General features: G+C 42.3%; 1 protein-coding gene across 5 annotated transcripts in view; it reads left to right on the top strand.

Annotated features, from left to right (window-relative positions):
- The window catches only part of LOC106610160 (attractin), a 200,869-nt gene that overhangs the window by 102,964 nt on the left and 71,675 nt on the right, over positions 1-26,230 (top strand). For 3 of the 5 annotated variants that reach the window (XM_045704524.2, XM_045704577.2, XM_045704661.2), the window contains exon 24: positions 612-769. In XM_045704524.2, the coding sequence (XP_045560480.1) occupies positions 612-769 (158 nt within the window). The remainder of the gene's footprint in view (positions 1-611; positions 770-26,230) is intronic. The other 2 variants (XM_045704555.2, XM_045704612.2) reach the window with 1 other exon arrangement.

The following is a 26,230-nucleotide window of genomic DNA, read 5'->3' on the forward strand; positions in this document are numbered from 1 at the left end:
AACAACTTAACACACCTTTATATACCTTCACAGGTACCACACCTTAACAGACCTTCATAGGTAAAACACTTTTATACACTTTCACAGGTAACACAACTTAACACATCTTCACAGGTAATACACCTTCACAGGTAACACACCTTTATATACCTTCACAGGTAACACACCTTACCACACATTAATAGGTAACACACCTTCACAGGTAATACACCTTCACAGGTAACACACCTTTAAACACCTTCACAGGTAACACACCTTTACACACCTTCACAGGTAACACACCTTTACACACCTTCACAGATAATACACCTTTACACACCCACATACTGCAACATTTTCAATCTCATTCCAAACTTCTACTAGTGAATAAAATGGGTTTCTCTCCACCTTGGTGTGGTGATGACATGTCCGCTGAAAAACATGTTCTTTCTCTCTCTCCCCTCCTCTCCCCACCTCTCCTCCCTCCTCTCCTCCCCTCCCCCCCCCTCCTCTCCCCCCTCCTCCCCTCCTCCTCCCCCCCTCCTCCTCCCCTCCTCTCCCCTCCTTCTCCTCCCCTCCTCTCCCCCCCCTCCTCTCCCCTCCTCCCCCCCTCCTCCCCCCTCCTCCCAAAGCAGGTACTCAGACAGGCGAGGAGATCCCCATCATATCCAGGAGTAACATCAAGGAGTTTAAAGACAGTTTCTCCAATGAGAACTTTGACTTCCGCAACAACCCAAACATCACCTTCTTCGTCTATGTCAGCAACTTCACCTGGCCCATCAAGATACAAGTAGGTGACATGAGAGACAACCCCACCCCCAATCCCAACCCCCTCCGATGTGTGGGGGTGTAGAGTGATGCTCCAGCAGCTAACTGCTAGATGTGTGGGGGTGTAGAGTGATGCTCCAACAGCTAACTGCTAGATGTGTGGGGGGTGTAGAGTGATGCTCCAGCAGCTAACTGCTAGATGTGTGGGGGGTGTAGAGTGATGCTCCAGCAGCTAACCGCTAGATGTGTGGGGGGTGTAGAGTGATACTCCAGCAGCTAACTGCTAGATGTGTGGGGGTGTAGAGTGATGCTCCAGCAGCTAACTGCTAGATGTGTGGGGGTGTAGAGTGATGCTCCAGCAGCTAACCGCTAGATGTGTGGGGGGTGTAGAGTGATACTCCAGCAGCTAACCGCTAGATGTGTGGGGGTGTAGAGTGATGCTCCAGCAGCTAGATGTGTGGGGGTGTAGAGTGATGCTCCAGCAGCTAGATGTGTGGGGGTGTAGAGTGACGCTCCAGCAGCTAACTGCTAGATGTGTGGGGGGTGTAGAGTGATGCTCCAGCAGCTAGATGTGTGGGGGGTGTAGAGTGATGCTCCAACAGCTAACTGCTAGATGTGTGGGGGGTGTAGAGTGATGCTCCAACAGCTAACTGCTAGATGTGTGGGGGGTGTAGAGTGACGCTCCAGCAGCTAACTGCTAGATGTGTGGGGGGTGTAGAGTGATGCTCCAGCAGCTAGATGTGTGGGGGTGTAGAGTGATGCTCCAGCAGCTAACCGCTAGATGTGTGGGGGGTGTAGAGTGATGCTCCAGCAGCTAGATGTGTGGGGGGTGTAGAGTGATGCTCCAGCAGCTAGATGTGTGGGCGGTGTAGAGTGATGCTCCAGCAGCTAACTGCTAGATGTGTGGGGGGTGTAGAGTGATGCTCCAGCAGCTAACTGCTAGATGTGTGGGGGGTGTAGAGTGATGCTCCAGCAGCTAACTGCTAGATGTGTGGGGGGTGTAGAGTGATGCTCCAGCAGCTAACTGCTAGATGTGTGGGGGGTGTAGAGTGATGCTCCAGCAGCTAACTGCTAGATGTGTGGGGGGTGTAGTGATGCTCCAGCAGCTAACTGCTAGATGTGTGGGGGTGTAGAGTGATGCTCCAGCAGCTAACTGCTAGATGTGTGGGGGGTGTAGAGTGATGCTCCAGCAGCTAACCGCTAGATGTGTGGGGGGTGTAGAGTGATGCTCCAGCAGCTAACCGCTAGATGTGTGGGGGGTGTAGAGTGATGCTCCAACAGCTAACTGCTAGATGTGTGGGGGGTGTAGAGTGACGCTCCAGCAGCTAACTGCTAGATGTGTGGGGGGTGTAGAGTGATGCTCCAGCAGCTAGATGTGTGGGGGTGTAGAGTGATGCTCCAGCAGCTAACCGCTAGATGTGTGGGGGGTGTAGAGTGATGCTCCAGCAGCTAGATGTGTGGGGGGTGTAGAGTGATGCTCCAGCAGCTAGATGTGTGGGCGGTGTAGAGTGATGCTCCAGCAGCTAACTGCTAGATGTGTGGGGGGTGTAGAGTGATGCTCCAGCAGCTAACTGCTAGATGTGTGGGGGGTGTAGAGTGATGCTCCAGCAGCTAACTGCTAGATGTGTGGGGGGTGTAGAGTGATGCTCCAGCAGCTAACTGCTAGATGTGTGGGGGGTGTAGTGATGCTCCAGCAGCTAACTGCTAGATGTGTGGGGGTGTAGAGTGATGCTCCAGCAGCTAACTGCTAGATGTGTGGGGGGTGTAGAGTGATGCTCCAGCAGCTAACCGCTAGATGTGTGGGGGGTGTAGAGTGATGCTCCAGCAGCTAACCGCTAGATGTGTGGGGGGTGTAGAGTGATGCTCCAGCAGCTAACTGCTAGATGTGTGGGGGGTGTAGAGTGATGCTCCAGCAGCTAACTGCTAGATGTGTGGGGGGTGTAGAGTGATGCTCCAGCAGCTAACTGCTAGATGTGTGGGGGGTGTAGAGTGATGCTCCAGCAGCTAGATGTGTGGGGGTGTAGAGTGATGCTCCAGCAGCTAACCGCTAGATGTGTGGGGGGTGTAGAGTGATGCTCCAGCAGCTAGATGTGTGGGGGGTGTAGAGTGATGCTCCAGCAGCTAGATGTGTGGGCGGTGTAGAGTGATGCTCCAGCAGCTAACTGCTAGATGTGTGGGGGGTGTAGAGTGATGCTCCAGCAGCTAACTGCTAGATGTGTGGGGGGTGTAGAGTGATGCTCCAGCAGCTAACTGCTAGATGTGTGGGGGGTGTAGAGTGATGCTCCAGCAGCTAACTGCTAGATGTGTGGGGGGTGTAGTGATGCTCCAGCAGCTAACTGCTAGATGTGTGGGGGTGTAGAGTGATGCTCCAGCAGCTAACTGCTAGATGTGTGGGGGGTGTAGAGTGATGCTCCAGCAGCTAACCGCTAGATGTGTGGGGGGTGTAGAGTGATGCTCCAGCAGCTAACCGCTAGATGTGTGGGGGGTGTAGAGTGATGCTCCAGCAGCTAACCGCTAGATGTGTGGGGGGTGTAGAGTGATGCTCCAGCAGCTAACCGCTAGATGTGTGGGGGGTGTAGAGTGATGCTCCAGCAGCTAGATGTGTGGGGGTGTAGAGTGATGCTCCAGCAGCTAACTGCTAGATGTGTGGGGGGTGTAGAGTGATGCTCCAGCAGCTAACTGCTAGATGTGTGGGGGGTGTAGAGTGATGCTCCAGCAGCTAACTGCTAGATGTGTGGGGGGTGTAGAGTGATGCTCCAGCAGCTAACTGCTAGATGTGTGGGGGGTGTAGAGCGTTTAAAAAAAAATATATATATATATACACACTTCTATATACATACTTCCGTTCAAAAGTTTGGGGTCACTTAGAAATGTCCTTGTTTTTGAAAGAAAAGCACTTTTTTTTTGTCCAATAAAATAACATCAAATGGATCAGAAATACAGTGTGGACATTGTTAATGTTGTAAATGACTATTGTAGCTGGAAACGGCAGATTTTTAATGGAATATCTACATAGGCGTAGAGAGGCCCATTATCAGCAACCATCACTCCTGTGTTTATTTATTTTTATTTCACCTTTATTTAACCAGGTAGGCTAGTTGAGAACAAGTCCTTTATTTAACCAGGTAGGCTAGTTGAGAACAAGTCCTTTATTTAACCAGGTAGGCTAGTTGAGAACAAGTCCTTTATTTAACCAGGTAGGCTAGTTGAGAACAAGTCCTTTATTTAACCAGGTAGGCTAGTTGAGAACAAGTCCTTTATTTAACCAGGTAGGCAAGTTGAGAACAAGTCCTTTATTTAACCAGGTAGGCTAGTTGAGAACAAGTCCTTTATTTAACCAGGTAGGCTAGTTGAGAACAAGTCCTTTATTTAACCAGGTAGGCTAGTTGAGAACAAGTCCTTTATTTAACCAGGTAGGCTAGTTGAGAACAAGTCCTTTATTTAACCAGGTAGGCTAGTTGAGAACAAGTCCTTTATTTAACCAGGTAGGCTAGTTGAGAACAAGTCCTTTATTTAACCAGGTGGCTAGTAGAGAACAAGTCCTTTATTTAACCAGGTAGGCTAGTTGAGAACAAGTTCTCATTTACAATTGCGACCTTGCCAAGATAAAGCAAAGCAGTTCGACAACATACAAAAACACAGAGTTACACATGGAGTAAAACAAACATACAGTCAATAATACAGTAGAAAAATAAGTCTATATACAATGTGAGCAAATGAGGTGAGATAAGGGAGGTAAAGGCAAAAAAGGCCATGGTGGCGAAGTAAATACAATATAGCATGTAAAACACTGGAATGGTAGATTTGTTATTTGAAGAAAGTTCAAAGTTAAAATGTGTTCCAATGGCAGCTTCATTAAATAGTACCCACAAAACACCAGTCTCAACGTCAACAGTGAAGAGGCGACTCCGGGAAGCTGGCCTTCTAGGCAGAGTTCCTCTGTCCAGTGTGTCTGTGTGCTTTTTCCCAGTCTGAGATATGGGTTTTTCCTTGGAACTCTGCCTCGAAGGCCAGCTTCCCGGAGTCACCTCTTCACTGTTTACATTGAGACTGGTGTTTTGTGGGTACTATTTAATGAAGCTGCCAAAAAAATATAGCTTTTCTTTCAAAAACCAGGACATTTCTAAGTGACCCCAAACTTTTGAACGGTAGTGTATATTTAACCGTTATTTAACTAGGCAAGTCAGTTAAGAACAAATTCTTATTTATAATGACGGCCAAACCCTCCCCTAACCCGGACGACGCTGGGCAAATTGTGCGCCGCCCCATGAGACTTCCGATCACAGCTGGTTGTGATACAGCCCGTGATTGAACCAGGGTCTGTAGTGATGCCTCTAGCACTGAGATGCAGTGCCTTAGACCGTTGTCATACAGCCCGGGATTGAACCAGGGTCTGTAGTGATGCCTCTAGCACTGAGATGCAATGCCTTAGACCGTTGTCATACAGCCCGGGATTGAACCAGGGTCTGTAGTGATGCCTCTAGCACTGAGATGCAGTGCCTTAGACCGCTGTGATACAGCCCGGGATTGAACCAGGGTCTGTAGTGATGCCTCTAGCACTGAGATGCAGTGCCTTAGACCGCTGTGATACAGCCCGGGATTGAACCAGGGTCTGTAGTGATGCCTCTAGCACTGAGATGCAGTGCCTTAGACCGCTGTGATACAACCCGGGATTAAACCAGGGTCTGTAGTGATGCCTCTAGCACTGAGATGCAGTGCCTTAGACCGCTGTGATACAGCCCGGGATTGAACCAGGGTCTGTAGTGATGCCTCTAGCACTGAGATGCAGTGCCTTAGACCGCTGTGATACAGCCCGGGATTGAACCAGGGTATGTAGTGATGCCTCTAGCACTGAGATGCAGTGCCTTAGACCGCTGTGATAGAGCCCGGGATTGAACCAGGGTATGTAGTGATGCCTCTAGCACTGAGATGCAGTGCTCTAGACCGTTGTCATACAGCCCGGGATTGAACCAGGGTCTGTAGTGATGCCTCTAGCACTGAGATGCAGTGCCTTAGACCGTTGTGATACAGCCCGGGATTGAACCAGGGTCTGTAGTGATGCCTCTAGCACTGAGATGCAGTGCCTTAGACCGCTGTGATACAGCCCGGGATTGAACCAGGGTATGTAGTGATGCCTCTAGCACTGAGATGCAGTGCCTTAGACCGCTGTGATAGAGCCCGGGATTGAACCAGGGTATGTAGTGATGCCTCTAGCACTGAGATGCAGTGCCTTAGACCGCTGTGATACAGCCCGGGATTGAACCAGGGTCTGTAGTGATGCCTCTAGCACTGAGATGCAGTGCCTTAGACCGCTGTGATACAGCCCGGGATTGAACCAGGGTATGTAGTGATGCCTCTAGCACTGAGATGCAGTGCCTTAGACCGCTGTGATACAGCCCGGGATTGAACCAGGGTCTGTAGTGATGCCTCTAGCACTGAGATGCAGTGCCAGTCGGGATCTTAAGGAGCGCTGTATGCTATGGCACTTCAGTCAACAAATTGCTTTGGACTTTATTTTATGCATTGCCCGTTTCACTGGCTGCTGGTAAATAAATAAATAAATAAAATGGTTGTTCTTTTAAAAACAGCTTGTATGTGTCTGACTTCATGAATTATTCAACATTAGTGGACAAGGTTTCTCTGGCTCTGAGGACTATAATGTGCCACTCCTCTCCAACCTGGCATGGTATAATTTCATACAGAATCTTTAATTCTTAATTTATATACTCATCAAAGCTGATCACGCTCGGTCTTGGCCGATATGCCGCCCTAGGCGAGATAAAGAAAATCCCTGCAAAGTACAATAGTAGCCTGGGCTGTATAGTGTCGGCCCACAATGCACTTTTTATGAATGGCCATGTGGTAGCCTAACATCTGTAAAACAGAAAATGTACCATTAGTCACTGTCATTGCACCCCTGAGGCTGGTAACTCTTTATCCTCTCCAGCAGAGGAAACTCTGGGTCTTCCTTTCCTGTGGCGGTCCTCATGAGAGCCAGTTTCATCATAGCGCTTGATGATTTTTGCGACGGCACTTGAAGAAACTTTCAAAGTTCTTGACATTTTCCGTATTGACTGACCTTCATGTCTTCTCTTTGCTTATTTGAGATGTTTTTGCCATAATATGGACTTGGATCTTTTACCAAATAGGGCTATCTTCTGTATACCACCCCTACCTTGTCACAACACAACTGATTGGCTCAAACACATTAAGAAGGAAAGAAATTCCAGGTGACTACCTCATGAAGCTGGTTGAGAGAATGGCCAAGAGTGTCTTCACTATTATAGTGAAAATAAAGTGAAACCCTTGAATGAGTAGGTGTGTCCAAACTTCTGACTGGTATTGTACGTATGGTCACTGGGGGGGGGGGGCAATGTCATCGATTAACTTATTGATGAAGCCGGTGACTGAGGTGGTAAACTCCTCAATGCCATTGGATGAATCCTGGAACATCGTAAATCAGTCCTGTAGCATAACATCCGCGACAGTGTTATGAGTGGAGTGGAGACTGACTATCTCATAGGACATAGTGGAGTGGAGACTGACTATCTCATAGGACATAGTGATGGTGTGGAGACTGACTATCTCATAGGACATAGTGGTGGAGTGGAGACTGACTATCTCATAGGACATAGTGATGGTGTGGAGACTGACTATCTCATAGGACATAGTGGTGGAGTGGAGACTGACTATCTCATAGGACATAGTGGTGGAGTGGAGACTGACTATCTCATAGGACATAGTGATGGTGTAGTGGCGGTGGTGATAGTGGCGATAGTGGTGGTGTGTAGTGGTGGTGGTGATGGTGGTGGTGTGTAGTGGTGATAGAGGTGGTGTGGAGATGGTGGTGTGGAGTGGTGATAGAGGTGATGTGTAGTGGTGAGTAGTGGTGGTGATGGTGGTGATAGTAGTGGTGGTGTGTAGTGGTGATAGTGGTGATAGTGGTGAGTAGTGGTGGTGATAGTGGTGATAGTGGTGGTGATAGTGGTGATAGTAGTGGTGGTGTGTAGTGGTGGTGATAGTGGTGATAGTAGTGGTGGTGGTGATAGTGGTGGTGGTGATAGTGGTGGTGTGTAGTGGTGGTGGTGATAGTGGTGGTGTGTAGTGGTGGTGGTGATAGTGGTGGTGTGTAGTGGTGATAGAGGTGGTGTGGAGATGGTGGTGTATAGAGGTGATGTGTAGTGGTGAGTAGTGGTGATAGTGGTGGTGATGGTGGTGATAGTAGTGGTGGTGTGTAGTGGTGATAGTGGTGAGTAGTGGTGGTGATAGTGGTGATAGTAGTGGTGGTGTGTAGTGGTGGTGATAGTGGTTATAGTAGTGGTGATAGTGGTGAGTAGTGGTGGTGATGGTGATGTGTAGTGGTAATAGTAGTGGTGATAGTGGTGGTGAGTAGTGGTGATAGTGGTGGTGATAGTGGTGATAGTAGTGATGGTGTGTAGTAGTGGTGTGTAGTGGTGAGTAGTGGTGGTGATAGTAGTGGTGAGTAGTAGTGGTGGTGATAGTGGTGGTAATAGTGGTGGTGATAGTGGTGGTGAGTAGTGGTGATAGTGGTGGTGGTGAGTAGTGGTGATAGTGGTGATAGTAGTGGTGGTGATAGTGGGGTGGTGATAGTAGTGGTGGTGATAGTGGTGGTGTGTAGTAGTGATAGTGGTGGTGTGTAGTAGTGGTGTGTAGTGGTGATAGTGGTGGTGAGTAGTGGTAATAGTAGTGGTGATAGAGGTGGTGTGTAGTGGTGGTGAGTAGTGGTGGTGGTGATAGTGGTGGTGTGTAGTGGTGATAGTGGTGATAGTAGTGGTGGTGATAGTGGGGTGGTGAAAGTAGTGGTGGTGATAGTGGTGGTGTGTAGTAGTGATAGTGGTGGTGTGTAGTAGTGGTGTGTAGTGGTGATAGAGGTGGTGTGTAGGGGTGGTGATAGTGGTGGTGTGTAGTGGTGATAGTGGTGGTGAGTAGTGGTAATAGTAGTGGTGATAGTAGTGGTGATAGAGGTGGTGTGTAGTGGTGGTGATAGTGGTGGTGAGTAGTGGTAATAGTGGTGGTGATAGTGGTGGTGATAGTAGTGGTGAGTAGTGGTGGTGATAGTGGTGGTGATAGTGGGGTGGTGTGTAGTGGTGATGGTGGTGTGTAGTGGTGATAGTGGTGGTGTGTAGTGGTGATAGTGGTGGTGATAGTGGTGGTGATAGTGGTGGTGTGTAGTGGTGATAGTGGTGGTGATAGTGGTGGTGAGTAGTGGTAATAGTGGTGGTGAAAGTGATGGTGGTGTGTAGTGGTGGTGAGTAGTGGTAATAGTGGTGGTGTGTAGTGGTGGTGAGTAGTGGTATAGTAGTGGTGTGTAGAGGTGGTGATAGTGGTGGTGTGTAGTGGTGGTGAGTAGTGGTAATAGTAGTGGTGAGTAGTGGTGGTGAGTAGTGGTAATAGTAGTGGTGGTGTGTAGTGGTGGTGATAGTGGTAGTGGTGTGTAGTGGAACAGTGTAGTAGAGGTCGACTGATTATGATTTTAACGGTTTGTCGTTGGTCGCTGGCATGTCATGCCTAAATTTGCTAATCTTGGGGATTTAAAAGAAAGAGAATCTTGCCAATGAAAAGCGCATTAAAGTAGTTTGCAATATCAGTTGGTTTAGTGATGAATGAGCATCTGATTGAATGAATGATGGAGCTGAGTTTGCCTTTTTTCCCTAAATTGAATTTGATGTGCTCCAAAGCATTTTACTATCATTATTTATCCTTGTTTCATTGTATAGTTTATTTTTGTTCTGTTTTGTCACACGATTTCTCAATTTGCGGTAGGGTTGCTAATTGGTTATGCAGCCAGACTTATTTGCCACACCTTTTGCCTCATCCCTCTCAAACATAACATTTTTCTCGTCAGTCCACTGTGATTTAAGTTTGTTGTCATTTTCTAAATGGGTGCAAGCTTATTTCATGTCTTGACGTTGTATTAGTTAATGTGACTACTGCTGCTCATCGAATGATTAACGGTTTATTTGCGTGTTACCCAAAACGTGATTAAATGAATCAGGCCATTATTAACTCATTAACCGGGGGCACCATGGGAAAATTAGTTTTATTGAGTTTCTATTTCCCAAATTAACTCAAAAGAATATCAGAATATCGATTTTACAACAGTCGCTAATTATTCAATTTCCTCTACAGTCTCATTCTGAACGTCGCACAATCCGGGAATCTGCACGGACCCGAGTCCCATCAATGACTTCGTACCACACCAATCTTAGTTGATTATTTATTTACTAGAAAGCTAAAATGATGATAAAAGATACACATACACAAAAACAGTCTAGGTTATTGATTAGGACTTAGTATAATGGGCCAACACACTATGGCGCGTGTTACCCAAAATGGGGATTTAAAAGAGAGAGAAACCAAGAAAGTACACGAGAGAAATATACATTTGGGTTCATTTGTCAGCTATGCTTATTTAACCCTAGCCTTGCCCCGAACTGCCGCTCTTATGGGTCAGAATATAATGATGTAATTACGTGTTGGAGGTCTCAGGTGGGAAGCTCCGCGTGGGTCGTTTAGGCTTCTTAATGACGCACATCTCCGGCGCAACTCTCTGGTTGTCCTCACGATGTCAGTGTCCTTTTTGGCTTAGTGGTCTGATTCCTCGCCCTCGCTCTGAAAGGGGTCTTCTGAGGACAGACAGACCTGTAGCTCAGCTCACATCGTAGGAATGAAAACAGCTTAGATACCACGATTCAATGGAGAGTGGAGACCGGGTGGTCTGGCTTGAATTCACCCGCTTAGACACAGCTATTCGTCTGTAGCTTGGGTAGAAAAAAAGATTTATTTGTCTTCAACTTTGTGTTGCGTTTTGGGTTTGTTCACTACTCAGACCTTGGCTGCAGCTTGTGGTCAGTTAGTCTGAGATGTTAATTCTTAACTCACATGTCTTATACCCTCGGGTCAGAAGTGGGCGTCTTCCGCCTTTAGGGCAATTCTCTGGGCGTACCCAGTTACGAGGCAAGGTCTGGATTTTACTCAAATCCAATTTTAGACAACTAACTTCACATTTAATCTTTACCAAAACATTCTCTTTGTTCTGGACATTTTCCACACAACGTACAATGTATAAACATCAAACATATCCTAGGAAAACTCTTAAAGTTACAATGTTTTCGTTATAACGTTGTCCTTTAACTTTTAATAACAAAACAAAAAATGACATTCATTTTCATATTCCATCTATCGTCATGACCACCATTGTGGCTGACGAAAACCCCTTGTCCCAAAGTCTATTTATTGCATGTTTTAATGTTCTGAGGCTGGTTCTCCATAGTGAGAGGACAAAGGATTTTAGTCTGTTGCCTAAGATTTACAATGGGTGTGAGGGGTCATAAAACCCCCCCACGTCTTCCTGTCCCTGGAGATCCCTTCTCCTCTGGTGGGGATGAAATCTCTCTGCAGGATTGTGGTCATTGGTAACCTGAGCTGAGCAGGACAGTCATGAAACTTATTTCATAAAAGTGCTCCTCGTTACACACCACAGACCCTGCAAATATTCTTTACATTTTTACATTGACATTTTAGTCATTTAGCAGACACTCTTATCCAGAGCGACTTACAGTAGTGAATGCATACATTTCATACAATTTCATACATTTCATACATTTTCTTTCTGTGCTGGCCCCCCGTTAGAATTTACATCGGAATTTACATCGGAATCACTACAAAACCTCTTGTAGGACTGACCTCTTATACACAATATTAGGTCCAATATTAGGTCCAATATTAGGTCCAATATTAGGTCCAGTATTAGGTCCAATATTAGGTCCAATATTAGGTCCAATATTAGGTCCAATATTAGGTCCAGTATTAGGTCCAGTATTAGGTCCAGTATTAGGTCCAATATTAGGTCCAGTATTAGGTCCAATATTAGGTCCAATATTACGATATGTGACCGACGACCTCGATTAGGGCTTTTGTAGAAAAATGTGTTATGGTGTTTTTTTACATTGGATAAAAAGTAGAGACTCAGAGCTAGAAAATGGTATAATCAGACACTACAGTTGAGGAACAATGGGAAAGTAATTCTGCTTTGAAAGTTGATTAACCTGTAACCCCACTTTTGAGAAAATAGCCATTGGAATGTTTTTTTGGGGGGGTATAACTAGTGAAGAGCTCTTCTTTGTCTACACCCATTCAGCATCGTTCACACCCTCTTAAATCTTAGTTCCACCCATCCTCTTCAAGGATTCACGTGTCAGGCCATGTGGTAAACACACGCTATATCATATAAAATGTATGTTTATTCGCCACATGCGCAGGATACAGAAGATGTAAACGGTACAGTGGTGCTATACCATTTATGCAATATCAAAAACAGAAAGTGTCCAGATATCGTTATTAGATGATGCTAACCTGATACACTTGTCTAAATTCATGTGAAATAAATGCTGTAATCATCCCCCATCTAGCTAAGTGGATGGGTCTATTATCTAGACATGTTGATGTAATGCTATAGATGGCTGTAATCACCCCCCATCTAGCTAAGTGGATGGGTCTATTATCTAGACATGTTGATGTAATACTATAGATGGCTGTAACCACCCCCCATCTAGCTAAGTGGATGGGTCTATTATCTAGACATGTTGATGTAATGCTATAGATGGCTGTAACCACCCCCCATCTAGCTAAGTGGATGGGTCTATTATCTAGACATGTTGATGTAATACTATAGATCGCTGTAACCACCCCCCATCTAGCTAAGTGGATGGGTCTATTATCTAGACATGTTGATGTAATACTATAGATGGCTGTAATCACATCTAGCTAAGTGGATGGGTCTATTATCTAGACATGTTGGTGTAATACTATAGATGGCTGTAATCACATCTAGCTAAGTGGATGGGTCTATTATCTAGACATGTTGGTGTAATACTATAGATGGCTGTAATCACATCTAGCTAAGTGGATGGGTCTATTATCTAGACATGTTGGTGTAATACTATAGATGGCTGTAATCACCCCCCATCTAGCTAAGTGGATGGGTCTATTATCTAGACATGTTGGTGTAATACTATAGATGGCTGTAATCACCCCCCATCTAGCTAAGTGGATGGGTCTATTATCTAGACATGTTGGTGTAATACTATAGATGGCTGTAATCACCCCCCATCTAGCTAAGTGGATGGGTCTATTATCTAGACATGTTGATGTAATGCTATAGATGGCTGTAACCACCCCCCATCTAGCTAAGTGGATGGGTCTATTATCTAGACATGTTGATGTAATGCTATAGATGGCTGTAACCACCCCCCATCTAGCTAAGTGGATGGGTCTATTATCTAGACATGTTGGTGTAATACTATAGATGGCTGTAATCACATCTAGCTAAGTGGATGGGTCTATTATCTAGACATGTTGGTGTAATACTATAGATGGCTGTAATCACATCTAGCTAAGTGGATGGGTCTATTATCTAGACATGTTGGTGTAATACTATAGATGGCTGTAATCACATCTAGCTAAGTGGATGGGTCTATTATCTAGACATGTTGGTGTAATACTATAGATGGCTGTAATCACCCCATCTAGCTAAGTGGATGGGTCTATTATCTAGACATGTTGGTGTAATACTATAGATGGCTGTAATCACATCTAGCTAAGTGGATGGGTCTATTATCTAGACATGTTGGTGTAATACTATAGATGGCTGTAATCACATCTAGCTAAGTGGATGGGTCTATTATCTAGACATGTTGGTGTAATACTATAGATGGCTGTAATCACCCCCCATCTAGCTAAGTGGATGGGTCTATTATCTAGACATGTTGGTGTAATACTATAGATGGCTGTAATCACATCTAGCTAAGTGGATGGGTCTATTATCTATACATGTTGATGTAATACTATAGATGGCTGTAATCACATCTAGCTAAGTGGATGGGTCTATTATCTAGACATGTTGGTGTAATACTATAGATGGCTGTAATCACATCTAGCTAAGTGGATGGGTCTATTATCTAGACATGTTGGTGTAATACTATAGATGGCTGTAATCACATCTAGCTAAGTGGATGGGTCTATTATCTAGACATGTTGGTGTAATACTATAGATGGCTGTAATCACCCCCCATCTAGCTAAGTGGATGGGTCTATTATCTAGACAGGTTGATGTAATGCTATAGATGGCTGTAATCACATCTAGCTAGATGGATGGGTCTATTATCTAGACATGTTGGTGTAATACTATAGATGGCTGTAATCACATCTAGCTAAGTGGATGGGTCTATTATCTAGACATGTTGGTGTAATACTATAGATGGCTGTAATCACCCCCATCTAGCTAAGTGGATGGGTCTATTATCTAGACATGTTGGTGTAATACTATAGATGGCTGTAATCACATCTAGCTAAGTGGATGGGTCTATTATCTAGACATGTTGGTGTAATACTATAGATGGCTGTAATCACATCTAGTTAAGTGGATGGGTCTATTATCTAGACATGTTGATGTAATACTATAGATGGCTGTAATCACCCCCCATCTAGCTAAGTGGATGGGTCTATTATCTAGCCCCCATCTAGCTAAGTGGATGGGTCTATTATCTAGACATGGCTGGAATCGTAATACTATAGATGGCTGTAATCACCCCCCATCTAGCTAAGTGGATGGGTCTATTATCTAGACATGTTGGTGTAATACTATAGATGGCTGTAATCACATCTAGCTAAGTGGATGGGTCTATTATCTAGACATGTTGATGTAATACTATAGATGGCTGTAATCACCCCCCATCTAGCTAAGTGGATGGGTCTATTATCTAGACATGTTGGTGTAATACTATAGATGGCTGTAATCACATCTAGCTAAGTGGATGGGTCTATTATCTAGACATGTTGGTGTAATACTATAGATGGCTGTAATCACATCTAGCTAAGTGGATGGGTCTATTATCTAGACATGTTGGTGTAATACTATAGATGGCTGTAATCACATCTAGCTAAGTGGATGGGTCTATTATCTAGACATGTTGGTGTAATACTATAGATGGCTGTAATCACATCTAGCTAAGTGGATGGGTCTATTATCTAGACATGTTGGTGTAATACTATAGATGGCTGTAATCACCCCCCATCTAGCTAAGTGGATGGGTCTATTATCTAGACATGTTGGTGTAATACTATAGATGGCTGTAATCACCCCCCATCTAGCTAAGTGGATGGGTCTATTATCTAGACATGTTGATGTAATGCTATAGATGGCTGTAACCACCCCCCATCTAGCTAAGTGGATGGGTCTATTATCTAGACATGTTGGTGTAATACTATAGATGGCTGTAACCACCCCCCATCTAGCTAAGTGGATGGGTCTATTATCTAGACATGTTGATGTAATGCTATAGATGGCTGTAACCACCCCCCATCTAGCTAAGTGGATGGGTCTATTATCTAGACATGTTGGTGTAATACTATAGATCATCTAGCTAAGTGGATGGGTCTATTATCTAGACATGTTGATGTAATACTATAGATGGCTGTAATCACCCCCCATCTAGCTAAGTGGATGGGTCTATTATCTAGACATGTTGGTGTAATACTATAGATGGCTGTAATCACATCTAGCTAAGTGGATGGGTCTATTATCTAGACATGTTGATGTAATACTATAGATGGCTGTAATCACATCTAGCTAAGTGGATGGGTCTATTATCTAGACATGTTGGTGTAATACTATAGATGGCTGTAATCACATCTAGCTAAGTGGATGGGTCTATTATCTAGACATGTTGATGTAATACTATAGATGGCTGTAATCACATCTAGCTAAGTGGATGGGTCTATTATCTAGACATGTTGGTGTAATACTATAGATGGCTGTAATCACATCTAGCTAAGTGGATGGGTCTATTATCTAGACATGTTGGTGTAATACTATAGATGGCTGTAATCACATCTAGCTAAGTGGATGGGTCTATTATCTAGACATGTTGGTGTAATACTATAGATGGCTGTAATCACCCCCCATCTAGCTAAGTGGATGGGTCTATTATCTAGACATGTTGATGTAATACTATAGATGGCTGTAATCACCCCCCATCTAGCTAAGTGGATGGGTCTATTATCTAGACATGTTGGTGTAATACTATAGATGGCTGTAATCACATCTAGCTAAGTGGATGGGTCTATTATCTAGACATGTTGGTGTAATACTATAGATGGCTGTAATCACATCTAGCTAAGTGGATGGGTCTATTATCTAGACATGTTGATGTAATACTATAGATGGCTGTAATCACCCCCCCATCTAGCTAAGTGGATGGGTCTATTATCTAGACATGTTGATGTAATACTATAGATGGCTGTAATCACCTCCCATCTAGCTAAGTGGATGGGTCTATTATCTAGACATGTTGATGTAATACTATAGATGGCTGTAATCACATCTAGCTAAGTGGATGGGTCTATTATCTAGACATGTTGGTGTAATACTATAGATGGCTGTAATCACATCTAGCTAAGTGGATGGGTCTATTATCTAGACATGTTGGTGTAATACTATAGATGGCTGTAATCACATCTAGCTAAGTGGATGGGTCTATTATCTAGACATGTTGGTGTAATACTATAGATGGCTGTAATCACATCTAGCTAAGTGGATGGGTCTATTATCTAGACATGTTGGTGTAATACTATAGATGGCTGTAATCACATCTAGCTAAGTGGATGGGTCTATTATCTAGACATGTTGATGTAATACTATAGATGGCTGTAATCACCCCCATCTAGCTAAGTGGATGGGTCTATTATCTAGACATGTTGGTGTAATACTATAGATGGCTGTAATCACCCCCATCTAGCTAAGTGGATGGGTCTATTATCTAGACATGTTGGTGTAATACTATAGATGGCTGTAATCACATCTAGCTAAGTGGATGGGTCTATTATCTAGACATGTTGATGTAATACTATAGATGGCTGTAATCACATCTAGCTAAGTGGATGGGTCTATTATCTAGACATGTTGGTGTAATACTATAGATGGCTGTAATCACCCCCCATCTAGCTAAGTGGATGGGTCTATTATCTAGACATGTTGGTGTAATACTATAGATGGCTGTAATCACCCCCATCTAGCTAAGTGGATGGGTCTATTATCTAGACATGTTGATGTAATACTATAGATGGCTGTAATCACATCTAGCTAAGTGGATGGGTCTATTATCTAGACATGTTGGTGTAATACTATAGATGGCTGTAATCACATCTAGCTAAGTGGATGGGTCTATTATCTAGACATGTTGGTGTAATACTATAGATGGCTGTAATCACCCCCATCTAGCTAAGTGGATGGGTCTATTATCTAGACATGTTGGTGTAATACTATAGATGGCTGTAATCACATCTAGCTAAGTGGATGGGTCTATTATCTAGACATGTTGGTGTAATACTATAGATGGCTGTAATCACATCTAGCTAAGTGGATGGGTCTATTATCTAGACATGTTGGTGTAATACTATAGATGGCTGTAATCACATCTAGCTAAGTGGATGGGTCTATTATCTAGACATGTTGGTGTAATACTATAGATGGCTGTAATCACCCCCCATCTAGCTAAGTGGATGGGTCTATTATCTAGACATGTTGGTGTAATACTATAGATGGCTGTAATCACATCTAGCTAAGTGGATGGGTCTATTATCTAGACATGTTGGTGTAATACTATAGATGGCTGTAATCACATCTAGCTAAGTGGATGGGTCTATTATCTAGACATGTTGATGTAATACTATAGATGGCTGTAATCACATCTAGCTAAGTGGATGGGTCTATTATCTAGACATGTTGGTGTAATACTATAGATGGCTGTAATCAACACCCATCTAGCTAAGTGGATGGGTCTATTATTTAGACATGTTGGTGTAATACTATAGATGGCTGTAATCACCCCCCATCTAGCTAAGTGGATGGGTCTATTATCTAGACATGTTGATGTAATACTATAGATGGCTGTAATCACATCTAGCTAAGTGGATGGGTCTATTATCTAGACATGTTGGTGTAATACTATAGATGGCTGTAATCACATCTAGCTAAGTGGATGGGTCTATTATCTAGACATGTTGGTGTAATACTATAGATGGCTGTAATCACATCTAGCTAAGTGGATGGGTCTATTATCTAGACATGTTGGTGTAATACTATAGATGGCTGTAATCACATCTAGCTAAGTGGATGGGTCTATTATCTAGACATGTTGGTGTAATACTATAGATGGCTGTAATCACATCTAGCTAAGTGGATGGGTCTATTATCTAGACATGTTGGTGTAATACTATAGATGGCTGTAATCACCCCCCATCTAGCTAAGTGGATGGGTCTATTATCTAGACATGTTGATGTAATACTATAGATGGCTGTAATCACCCCCCATCTAGCTAAGTGGATGGGTCTATTATCTAGACATGTTGATGTAATACTATAGATGGCTGTAATCACCCCCCATCTAGCTAAGTGGATGGGTCTATTATCTAGACATGTTGGTGTAATACTATAGATGGCTGTAATCACATCTAGCTAAGTGGATGGGTCTATTATCTAGACATGTTGGTGTAATACTATAGATGGCTGTAATCACATCTAGCTAAGTGGATGGGTCTATTATCTAGACATGTTGGTGTAATACTATAGATGGCTGTAATCACATCTAGCTAAGTGGATGGGTCTATTATCTAGACATGTTGGTGTAATACTATAGATGGCTGTAATCACCCCCCATCTAGCTAAGTGGATGGGTCTATTATCTAGACATGTTGATGTAATACTATAGATGGCTGTAATCACCCCCATCTAGCTAAGTGGATGGGTCTATTATCTAGACATGTTGGTGTAATACTATAGATGGCTGTAATCACATCTAGCTAAGTGGATGGGTCTATTATCTAGACATGTTGGTGTAATACTATAGATGGCTGTAATCACATCTAGCTAAGTGGATGGGTCTATTATCTAGACATGTTGGTGTAATACTATAGATGGCTGTAATCACATCTAGCTAAGTGGATGGGTCTATTATCTAGACATGTTGGTGTAATACTATAGATGGCTGTAATCACATCTAGCTAAGTGGATGGGTCTATTATCTAGACATGTTGGTGTAATACTATAGATGGCTGTAATCACCCCCCATCTAGCTAAGTGGATGGGTCTATTATCTAGACATGTTGATGTAATACTATAGATGGCTGTAATCACCCCCCATCTAGCTAAGTGGATGGGTCTATTATCTAGACATGTTGATGTAATACTATAGATGGCTGTAATCACCCCCCATCTAGCTAAGTGGATGGGTCTATTATCTAGACATGTTGGTGTAATACTATAGATGGCTGTAATCACATCTAGCTAAGTGGATGGGTCTATTATCTAGACATGTTGGTGTAATACTATAGATGGCTGTAATCACATCTAGCTAAGTGGATGGGTCTATTATCTAGACATGTTGGTGTAATACTATAGATGGCTGTAATCACATCTAGCTAAGTGGATGGGTCTATTATCTAGACATGTTGGTGTAATACTATAGATGGCTGTAATCACATCTAGCTAAGTGGATGGGTCTATTATCTAGACATGTTGGTGTAATACTATAGATGGCTGTAATCACATCTAGCTAAGTGGATGGGTCTATTATCTAGACATGTTGGTGTAATACTATAGATGGCTGTAATCACCCCCATCTAGCTAAGTGGATGGGTCTATTATCTAGACATGTTGGTGTAATACTATAGATGGCTGTAATCACATCTAGCTAAGTGGATGGGTCTATTATCTAGACATGTTGGTGTAATACTATAGATGGCTGTAATCACCCCCCATCTAGCTAAGTGGATGGGTCTATTATCTAGACATGTTGATGTAATGCTATAGATGGCTGTAACCAACCCCCATCTAGCTAAGTGGATGGGTCTATTATCTCGACATGTTGATGTAATGCTATAGATGGCTGTAATCACATCTAGCTAAGTGGATGGGTCTATTATCTAGACATGTTGGTGTAATACTATAGATGGCTGTAATCACATCTAGCTAAGTGGATGGGTCTATTATCTAGACATGTTGGTGTAATACTATAGATGGCTGTAATCACATCTAGCTAAGTGGATGGGTCTATTATCTAGACATGTTGGTGTAATACTATAGATGGCTGTAATCACATCTAGCTAAATGGATGGGTCTATTATCTAGACATGTTGATGTAATGCTATAGATGGCTGTAATCACCCCCCATCTAGCTAAGTGGATGGGTCTATTATCTAGACATGTTGATGTAATACTATAGATGGCTGTAATCACCCCCCATCTAGCTAAGTGGATGGGTCTATTATCTAGACATGTTGGTGTAATACTATAGATGGCTGTAATCACATCTAGCTAAGTGGATGGGTCTATTATCTATACATGTTGATGTAATACTATAGATGGCTGTAATCACATCTAGCTAAGTGGATGGGTCTATTATCTAGACATGTTGATGTAATGCTATAGATGGCTGTAATCACCCCCCATCTAGCTAAGTGGATGGGTCTATTATCTAGACATGTTGATGTAATACTATAGATGGCTGTAATCACCCCCCATCTAGCTAAGTGGATGGGTCTATTATCTAGACATGTTGATGTAATACTATAGATGGCTGTAATCACCCCCATCTAGCTAAGTGGATGGGTCTATTATCTAGACATGTTGGTGTAATACTATAGATGGCTGTAATCACATCTAGCTAAGTGGATGGGTCTATTATCTAGACATGTTGGTGTAATACTATAGATGGCTGTAATCACATCTAGCTAAGTGGATGGGTCTATTATCTAGACATGTTGATGTAATACTATAGATGGCTGTAATCACCCCCATCTAGCTAAGTGGATGGGTCTATTATCTAGACATGTTGGTGTAATACTATAGATGGCTGTAATCACATCTAGCTAAGTGGATGGGTCTATTATCTAGACATGTTGATGTAATACTATAGATGGCTGTAATCACCCCCCATCTAGCTAAGTGGATGGGTCTATTATCTATACATGTTGGTGTAATACTATAGATGGCTGTAATCACCCCCCATCTAGCTAAGTGGATGGGTCTATTATCTAGACATGTTGATGTAATACTATAGATGGCTGTAATCACATCTAGCTAAGTGGATGGGTCTATTATCTAGACATGTTGATGTAATACTATAGATGGCTGTAATCACATCTAGCTAAGTGGATGGGTCTATTATCTAGACATGTTGGTGTAATACTATAGATGGCTGTAATCACCCCCCATCTAGCTAAGTGGATGGGTCTATTATCTAGACATGTTGGTGTAATACTATAGATGGCTGTAATCACATCTAGCTAAGTGGATGGGTCTATTATCTAGACATGTTGGTGTAATACTATAGATGGCTGTAATCACATCTAGCTAAGTGGATGGGTCTATTATCTAGACATGTTGGTGTAATACTATAGATGGCTGTAATCACATCTAGCTAAGTGGATGGGTCTATTATCTAGACATGTTGATGTAATACTATAGATGGCTGTAATCACCCCCCATCTAGCTAAGTGGATGGGTCTATTATCTAGACATGTTGGTGTAATACTATAGATGGCTGTAATCACATCTAGCTAAGTGGATGGGTCTATTATCTAGACATGTTGGTGTAATACTATAGATGGCTGTAATCACATCTAGCTAAGTGGATGGGTCTATTATCTAGACATGTTGGTGTAATACTATAGATGGCTGTAATCACATCTAGCTAAGTGGATGGGTCTATTATCTAGACATGTTGGTGTAATACTATAGATGGCTGTAATCACCCCCCATCTAGCTAAGTGGATGGGTCTATTATCTAGACATGTTGATGTAATGCTATAGATGGCTGTAATCACATCTAGCTAGATGGATGGGTCTATTATCTAGACATGTTGGTTTAATACTATAGATGGCTGTAATCACATCTAGCTAAGTGGATGGGTCTATTATCTAGACATGTTGGTGTAATACTATAGATGGCTGTAATCACATCTAGCTAAGTGGATGGGTCTATTATCTAGACATGTTGATGTAATACTATAGATGGCTGTAATCACCCCCCATCTAGCTAAGTGGATGGGTCTATTATCTAGACATGTTGGTGTAATACTATAGATGGCTGTAATCACATCTAGCTAAGTGGATGGGTCTATTATCTAGACATGTTGGTGTAATACTATAGATGGCTGTAATCACATCTAGCTAAGTGGATGGGTCTATTATCTAGACATGTTGGTGTAATACTATAGATGGCTGTAATCACATCTAGCTAAGTGGATGGGTCTATTATCTAGACATGATGGTGTAATACTATAGATGGCTGTAATCACATCTAGCTAAGTGGATGGGTCTATTATCTAGACATGTTGATGTAATACTATAGATGGCTGTAATCATCCCCCATCTAGCTAAGTGGATGGGTCTATTATCTAGACATGTTGGTGTAATACTATAGATGGCTGTAATCACATCTAGCTAAGTGGATGGGTCTATTATCTAGACATGTTGGTGTAATACTATAGATGGCTGTAATCACATCTAGCTAAGTGGATGGGTCTATTATCTAGACATGTTGGTGTAATACTATAGATGGCTGTAATCACCCCCCATCTAGCTAAGTGGATGGGTCTATTATCTAGACATGTTGGTGTAATACTATAGATGGCTGTAATCACCCCCCATCTAGCTAAGTGGATGGGTCTATTATCTAGACATGTTGATGTAATACTATAGATGGCTGTAATCACCCCCTCTAGACATGTTGATGTAATACTATAGATGGCTGTAATCACCCCCCATCTAGCTAAGTGGATGGGTCTATTATCTAGACATGTTGGTGTAATACTATAGATGGCTGTAATCACATCTAGCTAAGTGGATGGGTCTATTATCTAGACATGTTGGTGTAATACTATAGATGGCTGTAATCACATCTAGCTAAGTGGATGGGTCTATTATCTAGACATGTTGGTGTAATACTATAGATGGCTGTAATCACATCTAGCTAAGTGGATGGGTCTATTATCTAGACATGTTGATGTAATACTATAGATGGCTGTAATCACCCCCCATCTAGCTAAGTGGATGGGTCTATTATCTAGACATGTTGGTGTAATACTATAGATGGCTGTAATCACATCTAGCTAAGTGGATGGGTCTATTATCTAGACATGTTGGTGTAATACTATAGATGGCTGTAATCACCCCCCATCTAGCTAAGTGGATGGGTCTATTATCTAGACATGTTGATGTAATACTATAGATGGCTGTAATCATCCCCCATCTAGCTAAGTGGATGGGTCTATTATCTAGACATGTTGGTGTAATACTATAGATGGCTGTAATCACATCTAGCTAAGTGGATGGGTCTATTATCTAGACATGTTGATGTAATACTATAGATGGCTGTAATCACCCCCATCTAGCTAAGTGGATGGGTCTATTATCTAGACATGTTGATGTAATACTATAGATGGCTGTAATCACATCTAGCTAAGTGGATGGGTCTATTATCTAGACATGTTGGTGTAATACTATAGATGGCTGTAATCACATCTAGCTAAGTGGATGGGTCTATTATCTAGACATGTTGATGTAATACTATAGATGGCTGTAATCACCCCCCATCTAGCTAAGTGGATGGGTCTATTATCTAGACATGTTGATGTAATACTATAGATGGCTGTAATCACCCCCCATCTAGCTAAGTGGATGGGTCTATTATCTAGACATGTTGGTGTAATACTATAGATGGCTGTAATCACATCTAGCTAAGTGGATGGGTCTATTATCTATACATGTTGATGTAATACTATAGATGGCTGTAATCACATCTAGCTAAGTGGATGGGTCTATTATCTAGACATGTTGGTGTAATACTATAGATGGCTGTAATCACATCTAGCTAAGTGGATGGGTCTATTATCTAGACATGTTGGTGTAATACTATAGATGGCTGTAATCACATCTAGCTAAGTGGATGGGTCTATTATCTAGACATGTTGATGTAATACTATAGATGGCTGTAATCACCCCCCATCTAGCTAAGTGGATGGGTCTATTATCTAGACATGTTGGTGTAATACTATAGATGGCTGTAATCACATCTAGCTAAGTGGATGGGTCTATTATCTAGACATGTTGGTGTAATACTATAGATGGCTGTAATCACCCCCATCTAGCTAAGTGGATGGGTCTATTATCTAGACATGTTGATGTAATACTATAGATGGCTGTAATCATCCCCCATCTAGCTAAGTGGATGGGTCTATTATCTAGACATGTTGGTGTAATACTATAGATGGCTGTAATCACATCTAGCTAAGTGGATGGGTCTATTATCTAGACATGTTGATGTAATACTATAGATGGCTGTAATCACATCTAGCTAAGTGGATGGGTCTATTATCTAGACATGTTGATGTAATACTATAGATGGCTGTAATCACATCTAGCTAAGTGGATGGGTCTATTATCTAGACATGTTGGTGTAATACTATAGATGGCTGTAATCACATCTAGCTAAGTGGATGGGTCTATTATCTAGACATGTTGATGTAATGCTATAGATGGCTGTAATCACCCCCCATCTAGCTAAGTGGATGGGTCTATTATCTAGACATGTTGATGTAATACTATAGATGGCTGTAATCACCCCCCATCTAGCTAAGTGGATGGGTCTATTATCTAGACATGTTGGTGTAATACTATAGATGGCTGTAATCACATCTAGCTAAGTGGATGGGTCTATTATCTATACATGTTGATGTAATACTATAGATGGCTGTAATCACATCTAGCTAAGTGGATGGGTCTATTATCTAGACATGTTGATGTAATGCTATAGATGGCTGTAATCACCCCCCATCTAGCTAAGTGGATGGGTCTATTATCTAGACATGTTGATGTAATACTATAGATGGCTGTAATCACCCCCCATCTAGCTAAGTGGATGGGTCTATTATCTAGACATGTTGGTGTAATACTATAGATGGCTGTAATCACATCTAGCTAAGTGGATGGGTCTATTATCTAGACATGTTGATGTAATACTATAGATGGCTGTAATCACCCCCCATCTAGCTAAGTGGATGGGTCTATTATCTAGACATGTTGGTGTAATACTATAGATGGCTGTAATCACATCTAGCTAAGTGGATGTGTCTATTATCTAGACATGTTGGTGTAATACTATAGATGGCTGTAATCACCCCCCATCTAGCTAAGTGGATGGGTCTATTATCTAGACATGTTGGTGTAATACTATAGATGGCTGTAATCATCCCCCATCTAGCTAAGTGGATGGGTCTATTATCTAGACATGTTGATGTAATACTATAGATGGCTGTAATCACCCCCCATCTAGCTAAGTGGATGGGTCTATTATCTAGACATGTTGGTGTAATACTATAGATGGCTGTAATCACATCTAGCTAAGTGGATGGGTCTATTATCTAGACATGTTGATGTAATACTATAGATGGCTGTAATCACATCTAGCTAAGTGGATGGGTCTATTATCTAGACATGTTGGTGTAATACTATAGATGGCTGTAATCACCCCCCATCTAGCTAAGTGGATGGGTCTATTATCTAGACATGTTGGTGTAATACTATAGATGGCTGTAATCACCCCCATCTAGCTAAGTGGATGGGTCTATTATCTAGACATGTTGGTGTAATACTATAGATGGCTGTAATCACCCCCCATCTAGCTAAGTGGATGGGTCTATTATCTAGACATGTTGGTGTAATACTATAGATGGCTGTAATCACATCTAGCTAAGTGGATGGGTCTATTATCTAGACATGTTGGTGTAATACTATAGATGGCTGTAATCACATCTAGCTAAGTGGATGGGTCTATTATCTAGACATGTTGGTGTAATACTATAGATGGCTGTAATCAACCCCCATCTAGCTAAGTGGATGGGTCTATTATCTAGACATGTTGGTGTAATACTATAGATGGCTGTAATCACATCTAGCTAAGTGGATGGGTCTATTATCTAGACATGTTGGTGTAATACTATAGATGGCTGTAATCACATCTAGCTAAGTGGATGGGTCTATTATCTAGACATGTTGGTGTAATACTATAGATGGCTGTAATCACATCTAGCTAAGTGGATGGGTCTATTATCTAGACATGTTGGTGTAATACTATAGATGGCTGTAATCACATCTAGCTAAGTGGATGGGTCTATTATCTAGACATGTTGATGTAATACTATAGATGGCTGTAATCACATCTAGCTAAGTGGATGGGTCTATTATCTAGACATGTTGATGTAATACTATAGATGGCTGTAATCACATCTAGCTAAGTGGATGGGTCTATTATCTAGACATGTTGGTGTAATACTATAGATGACTGTAATCACATCTAGCTAAGTGGATGGGTCTATTATCTAGACATGTTGGTGTAATACTATA

The sequence above is a fragment of the Salmo salar genome, chromosome 01, assembly GCF_965601325.2.
Source record: "Salmo salar chromosome 01, fSalSal1, whole genome shotgun sequence".
Lineage (NCBI taxonomy): Eukaryota > Metazoa > Chordata > Actinopteri > Salmoniformes > Salmonidae > Salmo > Salmo salar.